This window comes from Talpa occidentalis, unplaced genomic scaffold (assembly GCF_014898055.3).
Source record: "Talpa occidentalis isolate TD23 unplaced genomic scaffold, MPIMG_talOcc4v2.1 talOcc4.6, whole genome shotgun sequence".
NCBI lineage: Eukaryota > Metazoa > Chordata > Mammalia > Eulipotyphla > Talpidae > Talpa > Talpa occidentalis.
This window is the reverse complement of record NW_023604972.1, coordinates 53980871-53990314: the sequence shown is the minus strand read 5'-3', so window position 1 is coordinate 53990314 and position 9444 is coordinate 53980871. Positions and strand designations below refer to the sequence as shown.

At 40.5% G+C, this 9444-nt stretch overlaps 1 protein-coding gene across 1 annotated transcript in view; it reads right to left on the bottom strand.

Moving 5' to 3' along the window:
* Nucleotides 1-2278: 2278 nt before the first annotated feature.
* The window catches only part of AFF1 (ALF transcription elongation factor 1), a 194765-nt gene continuing 187599 nt past the window's right edge, over nucleotides 2279-9444 (bottom strand). Inside the window, 4 exon segments of the mRNA XM_037529054.2 lie at nucleotides 2279-4401; nucleotides 4404-4504; nucleotides 5508-5731; nucleotides 9033-9170. Coding sequence (XP_037384951.1) covers nucleotides 4381-4401; nucleotides 4404-4504; nucleotides 5508-5731; nucleotides 9033-9170 — 484 coding nt within the window. The 3' untranslated portion in view covers nucleotides 2279-4380.

Below are 9444 nucleotides of genomic sequence, written 5' to 3'. Positions count from 1 at the left end.
TTGAAGCAAAAAGCAAGTTCTCTTCCTTCGGTCAGCCACTGCCTGTGTGAGGCGAGCGGCCAGCCTGGCTGCCAGTGGTCTTAGTCCCTTGTCCTTCAGGTCAATGTGGTTCATCTGAGGCTCCCAGGGAGCTGTTGGTGCCCTTCCTGCCCACTTGGGTAGAGAAAAACAGCCACCTCTACCCACCGCAGTCCCTGCTGCTCTCTGACATGGATATGTACATAGTGAGATTCACCCCCAGACACGAGGAAATTTACAGCTATCTCAAGAAAGAAGCAGATGGTACTTGTCAAGTTATCCCAAGTAAGAACTAAAGAACACGGCTGGTGGCCACAATTCACTCTCAGTCACTGAGAAATCAACAAAATGGACTGCATGTTTGAGGTTTACAGAGTGGAAACACCTCTTGTACTGCTGGAGGGAAAACCCCCAACTCCATGTTGGAGATTCTGCCACGCCACCTCCCACAAACAAAATGACAAAAGGTAAAGGCACAGGAAATATCTTACATTGGCTAATTCTAACAGGACCAAATAAAACAGAAGAGGCAGCCACTGGAGAAAGGGGAAAAGGAGTAAACTCCACCCTGGTCCTGACACCCGCCCCAGCCACAACACAGAACTCATTCATCTCAGGAGCAACTCTCCATGGTTATGTTTCTGAAAGAAGCCCAAACAGTCTTGCAAATGTAAATACTGCTAATCAGTGGTAAAGAGTGTAATAGGTGAAGTGGTAGAATTTTTCAAAGATTTTGTGTAGTGTCTGGAAAAATAAATTCTTTAGAAAAAAGCACAATCTGCGGTGGGAGGTAGGGAATCAAGCCTTATTTAATTCATTTACCTTCAAATGTACAAATACACCTCAAACTTCATGAAGCAGAAAAGCCAAAGGTGGCAAGACCAACAAAACATCTCTTAAAGCCATGGCAAAATAAATATAACACTATCTTCAAATTAGCATTATTTCATAATGCAGTTTGGTCAACAAAGGCACAGTAAATCTATCCAATTCAACCAGCCTCTTAATTCTGCAAACACACAAACTGCTTGCAAACCAGAGAGAGTTCTGTTCATTTTGGAGGGCACAATGGTTTCTCTTTGCTTCTAAAAGTTATTGAACAGGAATCATAATAAAATAGTAAGCCGCTCCTGATCCTACTAACATTAACATTTAAGGTACCAATTAAGGCAAGTTTTTGGCCAAAAACGGACGGTTTGTTAGCTTCTACATAGCCTAAGATCTGGAATTAGAGGATTGAACAGGGAGATAAGTGTGGTCCAATCTGTCAGGAAAATAAACATTTTGGTCAAAACAGATCTATAAAATAAAGGTCCTTTTGTCCAAAGAAATCAGATGCCTCTCCCACTCAGTATTTGGTTAAATCATAACATGAGATAAGCTGTTCTCCTGCGGTAACTCGTCCTGGCAACATGCTCGCTGGACCCCCCAACTCCTCACCGCGCCAGCATGTGGCCTGCATCTCACATCTTAACCCAGTGTAATCTGGTAAATTTTATTAAGTGTTTTTCAATGCTCAGCAGAAACCTCAGTCTGGCTAAAATCTCAAGTTCAGTGATTCACATTTTAATTATCTCCAGAAAGGACAGAAACAACCAATATTTTTAAGAGACAGCATTCTTCCATTTCCTAGTAAAGACATTCATACAAACACACAAAACTGTCGTGTGAGAGGCAAGATTCTACACTCAATTTTCACTCCTTACGATATTTTGGTATTTGTCTCACTGGAAACATGTACTGTTACTGCTATTAGAAGAATTTCACATATTCAAAGACTTAATTTCATACTCTAGTCCTTTCAATGATCTCAGTATACATTTTGCCTTTGAGAATTTAAGTATGAAGAGAAAAGTGCAAATGATTGGAAGTATCCTTAGATTTCTATACACAACTGTAACAGCAAAATGGCCTTGTGAATATTAAGTATTCATCTGCCACTACCTTTCATAGTCTTTTTAAAAAGTAGCCATTAGAAATTTCCTTTTCAGTACAATGCATGTTGAAGTAAGAAGGTGAAATATTCTATGATCAAAACAGTATGAACTGATCTCTGCAAGTCCATTAGTTCTTCAAGGGACAAATAAAATTTTGCTAGAGAGGACAGGAAAAAAGAAAACACACACAGAGTAAGGCCACTGCAGTAAGTTTAGAATTGGCTGAGAAACTGCCTTGGAAATGTCTTCAGTGAAGGGAACACCGGACACGCTGACGGAACATGCACTGCACACTCTTCCCCCAACCCCCACCCCCACCTCTCTCCACCCTGGCCCCCCACCCCCAATCTGCATAGATCAGAGCTCATCCTAAAGATGAGTGGCTCATCTTGGGGAGTTGTGGGGTAAAGGAGAGGCAATGACTAAGAGGGAAACAAGATGTTAAATAGTCACAAAAGCCTCACCCTTGTCTGTCCTCTCCCACGTATGAGAGGGACACGCAGTGCCACCCACCAGGCTACTGTGTCCTCTGAGCAACTGCTAGTGTAAAAAGGGTCATGACTTCGCTTTCAAACATCAATAAATGAAAACAGTTCATCAAGAGCATACATCGAGTTCTTACTCACATATTACTACTGTAGTAATTCTCTCTGCTTTACCCTAAACGTGAGGAACAGGCCTGTGACCTAGCTACGGATAGGTAACAAAAGAACAGGTTGTAAGACACTGAAAGAACAGCTTCATAAAAAACAATTTGTAGTGAGGAAAATAAGCATCATCCTCATCTTCCACACATCCTTTTCCAGATTTACCACATCACAAGGGAGTTCTCACATTCATCATATGGATCTTAAAATGGCATTATAAATAAAGATGGTAATACCTTCTTTGCTAATAAATAAATATGAAAAAGTCACACATGCTTGGGAAGAAACAACATATAGAAGGAAAAAAAAAGAGAAGGCGGGTAGGAAAATAAACCAACTGTAGAGGTAACACTCATGCTTCGATTTCAATACATATGCAAGTTCTATTTTTTTTCTAAGAGGGATAAAAAAGAATTGGCATTTAAAGAACACTGCACTCAAAATAATGCTTCAATAACAACCTTCAAAATTTCAATGAAAAGGAAAATCTGTGCTTTATGGATATATGGGAATTCTGATTGGGTTCTTCATTTTGGGTCACTCAAAATGAGCTTGGTTTAACATATCTAATATGGCAATAACAACACAGGGGAAAGGCCACAGTTCCTCTTCAATCTAATTAAATCTAGTTGATTGAGAATACTTGGGAGTGAAGGCAAGTGGTGACTTTTTTTTTTTTAAATCTAATTAAACACCCCAAATCTCCACATCCTCTCAGGGAGTTAATTTCCCCTAGACAATCAAGGACTCTGAAAGTCTAGTTTCACTATAAATATAAAATAATTTGTAGCAGAAAAATATAGCCTCTCTAAGAAGTAGATTTCATTTTTGTTGTTGTTGTTCGCTGACAAAACTCTGAATTGGTAAGACACAGGAGTTACCCCATAACCGCAGACCACAGGTCAGCACCTCAAATTCCAGCTCTACTTAAACAAAAACTAAAAAGCACGTTAGCCATCTGGTCAGGTACAAACGTTGGTTCCCTTCTTCCCCAGGTAGGAAATTCAGAATATAGTCAGTGGTGACTGCCTTTCGTGGAAGCTGGGGTGGTAGTGGCGGTGCCACAGCCTCCCTCACACCTGGAGACCCGGCGCTGGCTCCTGTGTGGAGGCTCCTCCCTCTGCGTCCCGCGGGGGCTGACTCACAGCACAGTAGGAGAAGCCCAGCCTGGGACAGTGCTCAGTGCTCCAGGCCATGGGAAGTCACCTTTCATTTCATAAATTATGACAATACTTGGTATTATCAAAGCCACTGTTCGCTGGCAGAGTGTGGGTACAGTGGAGTCCTTCAGAATTTTATAGATGACCGTTACCATTTATTAAACAAGTACTTCCCCCAAAATGTAAAATTAAGGAAAAAAAAAAATCATTCACAAAACCCTACACCAAAATTCATTGTTAAAAATTGTTTTCCTTCTGGGAATGTGGCTACTGAGATGAAGTGGATTTGCTTTTAAGTTGAATTTGCTTCGCATTTCATCTGTGACTTGCATCCTGCTGGTTAAAAAACTACGGAAATGTTTCTAGACCATTCATACATCCACTTAGGCTACATTGCACTTCTGTCCTTTTGTTAGGAAAGGCAAGAGCATCTGTGAGGCCAGTCTCCCCCTTTCGCTTCTGCACAAACGTCACGTCCAACCAATGATCACGTAGCTCTTGAGAGTTTACGTGGACAAGTGTCCTGGATATCTCAACTTCTTATATTCTTGAGCATGGTGTCCTGATGAGACAATGTGCAGAAAATCTCCCAAGGCATCAAATCCACTTGGGCCTCTGTTAAGGTGTTTTGGTTACTTGTGTTTTAGCCGCTGAAAACCCTGTCTTGTATAGTGCACCAGATCCACCAAACTGCTGTTGAGGGCCAAGGCACACACACTTGTGCTGAGTTGAGCAAAAAATTCTGCAAATAAGCCAAAAAACAAAACCAAGTAAACACACTTGCACACACAAACATAAAAAGGAAACAAATAGGCAAGTTTCTAGAAACTATCTTCCTATAACACTCTGTGCTTCATCACAGCAAAAAAAATCATAATCTATTATAAGAATTTGCTGATTGTCCACATCCCTCCACTATACTAGAATGGAAGAAATGGATTTGTTTTATCTCATTTTGGGGTTTTAAACTCGAATCCATAATGCCAAGCACAGTGGATGGCACTAGGAAATACCCAATTTAAACTTCTGGATCAACAAATGCATGAATGCAACATATTAAAAGCACCATTAGTTTGCTAAGGAAGAAAATTCTAAGAGACTGAGGAAACCTAGTGCCTACAGCTAAGCTGGTTGTCTCTTCCCTACAACCAGGAAAAAAATAGGTAATGAAATTAATCTGGTATTTACATACAAGCACTTACTTATAAGTGCCTGTGGAATGGACACCAAGTAGTTCCTATAATAGCATGGCACAGTTCCATCACTTAAACCTTGGCTTCTTCAAGCACCTTCTTAAACAAGTGTAAAGAATGTTTACCATGCCCCATTTCTTGTATTGATACTACCAATCTTAACATAGTCTGAAAATAAACTCAGTATTTAGGTTATGTTACTGCACATCTCAAATTGGAATGCCTCAGGGCAGCCAGTAACTTTCCTTCTTCATTTGCCTTGCTCCTTTGCTAGGATTTCAGTTCAAAGTCATGCCAGAACACTTTTGAGGGACAGGGCTTGAAGTACTTCTAATTTAATTTTGCTAAGATCTTGCCCAGAAATCCAGCCCCAGGTCACAGAACTAAATGATTGCTAATAGGTTGTGAAGAAGAAAGGAGAAAACGTGACAAGAATAAATAGTAAAATACACATTTTTTTATCTCCAGAAAAATGAACATAAAATACAAACCAAGAGCATTGGTCCCTTCCAACTCCCACACCCCAGTAGCTGCCACCACTGAGTCATTTACCTTTATTCTTCCTTGTAAGGGCTTCAGCCTGTTCCCAAAGCTCAAAGGCAGTAAGGACATGGGAAGTAATGTTGACATAGGAAGACGTCATGTTCTGGATCGTGACGGGGGTACTGATGGTGGGAGGCATCCCACTGCTCCCCACACTGCCAGCGCTTGACTGGGACCCTATGGACCCAGCAGGAGACGGCATTGGTGAGAGAGGGGAGGGTGCGCCTGTGCTTCTGAGGACAGAAGGAAAGAGAAAACTGGTTAATCACCTAAACCACCAGATTATAGATTTCCTATTTCTGGAACTATAGCCCCAGTCACTGTTTCAGTGAGTACCAGCCAAAGTGATAAGCACTTCTTATCTAGTCACCCCTATATAAGGTCAAAGAGACACCCTTTGCCTTCATTACTTTGGCAATATAGTTCATAAAGCACAGAGAAACAGGGCCACCAAATGAAAGTAACTGCATGGAGGCAAACTGGCATAGAATCAGGTGGGCGAATCTGTTCTCCAAATATGCTTTTCCATGCCATTTACCTAGGTTGCTCCCTTTGCCTGGAATCCCTTCCTCTCCCTACTCCCAGTTCCAACTTTTCCTAGTAATAGTAAGATAATACTTCTCCTGTGAAGACAGTGCTAATCTCATATCTACACCACCCACTCGGTAAACATTAACTGAGAACCTACTCTGTACTTGATACTTTTCTAGACTGGAGACATAGCACAGCTTTCTCTCTGCCAGAGGCAGAGATCACTTCTTTTTAATCTTTTTTTTTTTTTTTTTTTATTTTTATTTTAAAGAGGCATGTATTTTTATTTATTTGTTTGTTTGTTTTGTTTATACATGCACTGGGTACAGTCAGAAGCGCGGGAGGGTGAGAGAATTCACCAGAGCCAGAGCAGGGAGCAGAGCAGGCAGAAGGACCGAAGTACACTGCTGAGGGGAGCAGCGGGCGGCAGGAGAGGTCTGCGCGCCATGTGGGACCCTCCTCTGGTGGCCGGGGAGCAGCTGGGGATCGAACCGGCGCCGCAGAGGCCGCGGGCAGCTTCGCAACCCAGCGCACAACCGCTGCGCCACCGGGGAGGCCCTCTTTTTAATCTTTTTATTTCCAGTACTTAGCACTGCAGGTGCAAACACTAGGCTCTTGACAAATATTCACTGAATCAATGACTGAAGAAATACAGGACAGTCTATGAGGAGATAGGACAAGGAGTACTGTGCATCAGAGGATTCTTAAACTTCTCTCCTATATACCTGGACATACAGGTTAACAAGTGCCTTGAAAATGGATCAAAAGAAAAACACAAATGCAATATTTTTAGATATAAAAATATTTTTAGATATAAAAAAATTTTTAGATATAAAAAGCAAAAGGATATAAAATGAAAGATACACAGAAGTGGGCTCATGATATGGTAACATCAACCCTTGGACTAAATATGCCCTAAGTGGTCCCAGCAGAATGTACATTTTGTTTTTTTTTTTCTTTTATTTATTTTTATTAAGCTTTTTTTATTTTCTTACATTGTTGTTTACTTTTGTACAATATTCTATTTCTCCTCTGATGTGGAGTCCCCATAAGCCTCCCACCGCCACAGTACCCGTGAATCTTCACCACAGTCCCTTGTCAAACAGTAATCTTTTAGATCAACTAAGAATAAGAACAATTAATAGTTTTATTTTACAGAATGTACATTTTGAAGGACTAGAGTGAAAACTCTGTGAAGGCAGGGGTTTGGGCTTGTTTATCGCTGTGTCTCCAGTACCAAAACACAGTCTGGTACAAAGTGAGGCAAGTGGGGAAGGAGTTATCTAAGATAATGTGACTAACAATCTGCTAACTTAGAATAATACCTTAGAGGTGGGAGTTATGAGAATTTTCAGAAGTAGGAAGTTACTTTTCTAGGACTTTTTTATGAAAAGTCATCTGGGAATCCCTTCTTTTGAATGTACTGAAAATGGGGCCATCTTCTAGGTGATAGTCTTAAAATAGCAAAACCTATCAGAATTGGGATATTTTCAAGGAGCATAGCCAAGTTCTAAAGAAATGCTATCTTCATCTTCAAAACACTTAGACAAGGGTTCTGTTTTTCCACTATCTTATGGCATAGATGAACAATTTCAGTTCACAAAAGTGGGGAATACAATTCAGCTAGAGATAGTTGACTTCATTCTTAGTATCACTTATGAATTCTGGAACAGGTGGAGACATATGGTTATAGAAAGTTCTTTTTCTTTTATGTTCCTTATTTATATTTATCGATAAAGATGTATTTCCAAATTTGTACAAATAGGATGCATAGTATTTTTATCATGAATTAAACAATCTTTCAAGTACAGTCTATTAATGTAAGTCTGCATTGTATTCTACCATGTAATCATACCAGAGTTTATTTAATCATTTTATTCCCAACATTTGGGTTGTTTCTAAACCCATGTTGTAAGAAAGTTACAACTAATGAACTTCCTTATAAATAAATCTTAGACCACATCTTGGGATAGTTATAGAAAGTTTTAGTTAATTGAGAAAACATTAAGACAACATGTCAGGGGCCTCCCCAGTGGCGCAGCGGTTGAGCGCTGGGTTGCGAAGCTGCCCACAGCCTCTGCGGCGCCGGTTCGATCCCCGGCTGCTCCCCGGCCACCGGAGGAGGGTCCCACATGGCGCGCAGACCTCTCCTGCCGCCCGCTGCTCCCCTCAGCAGTGTCCTTCGGTCCTTCTGCCTGCTCTGCTCCCCGCTCTGGCTCTGGTGAATTCTCTCACCCTCCCGCGCTTCTGACTGTACCCAGTGCATGTATAAACAAAAACAAAGAAAGAAAGAAAGTGGGGGGCGGGAGGGGAAGGATTGGGGTCAGAATGGGGCGTTTGCAATTGTATGGGGGAATATAAAAATAAAATTTAATATTTAAAAAAAAAAAAAAAAAAAGAATGCAAGGAGTTGTGTTATAGTCCCCATTCATTCATGCATTTTGCTGCTTTAGTATATAGGTAAATATTGCAACTCTATCACCTTGTAAAAACAGGGAATACAATACATGTTGCTTTCTTTATTATGTGGTGACTGTGGATATCAGTTGTGATCATGTATGATGATGTTTTCCATTTAATAAAGTCCTATAAGCTTTTTGTATTTCTGTGGCAGTAAAAAAAAAAAGAAAGAAAGAAAGAAAGAAAACATGCCTCTATAAAAAAAAAAAAAAAAAAGACAACATGTCAGATAAAAGCAGAAAGGACTGTAGCTTTACCACTAATTGTTTTGTGTTGTTAGGCAAAGCTAAAGACCCTCAAAGCTCTAAAATTGTTGACCCCTAACTCCTTAAATCTTTTTACATTATCCAATCAACAAACACATTAGTATGTAACTACTCTTGGAAAAGGTAGAAATATACTAAGAATTTAAAAAGCAAATGAGCACACAAGTGCATGTAATTCTTGAAAAGCTAAGTCATGTATAAATACAAAAGCTGCAAAAAGCAGAAGATAAATAAATCTCTTGATTTTGGAAATCACTTAAATTAGACTTATCATTACCTTGCAATGCATGGAGAAGGTGCCTGGGCAACTTTGGAAGAACTCTGGAAGTGTTCGTTGAGAGTACGAGAATACTTTATTGCTATATCTTTTTTACAACGAAACATTGCCATGTACAGAAGGGACTGGCAACGCATGCTGTGAACATAAACAGAAGTTAAAGTGACATAGTGCCCAGTAGACTGATGTCACCACCACAGAAAGACAGCCATCTAAGAGTTTACATGCAGTCTAATGAACACATGAGGCTTCCTCATCTCCATGAGTGGCATGGGGGTGAAGTCTCAGCATTATCACTGCGGATGGCCTAAGTTCAATCCCCAACCAGGGAGCTCACCACATATGGCACGGCAGACCTCTCCTGTCTTGCCCGCCGCTCCCCTCAGCAGTGTATTTCAGTAGATCCACCCAT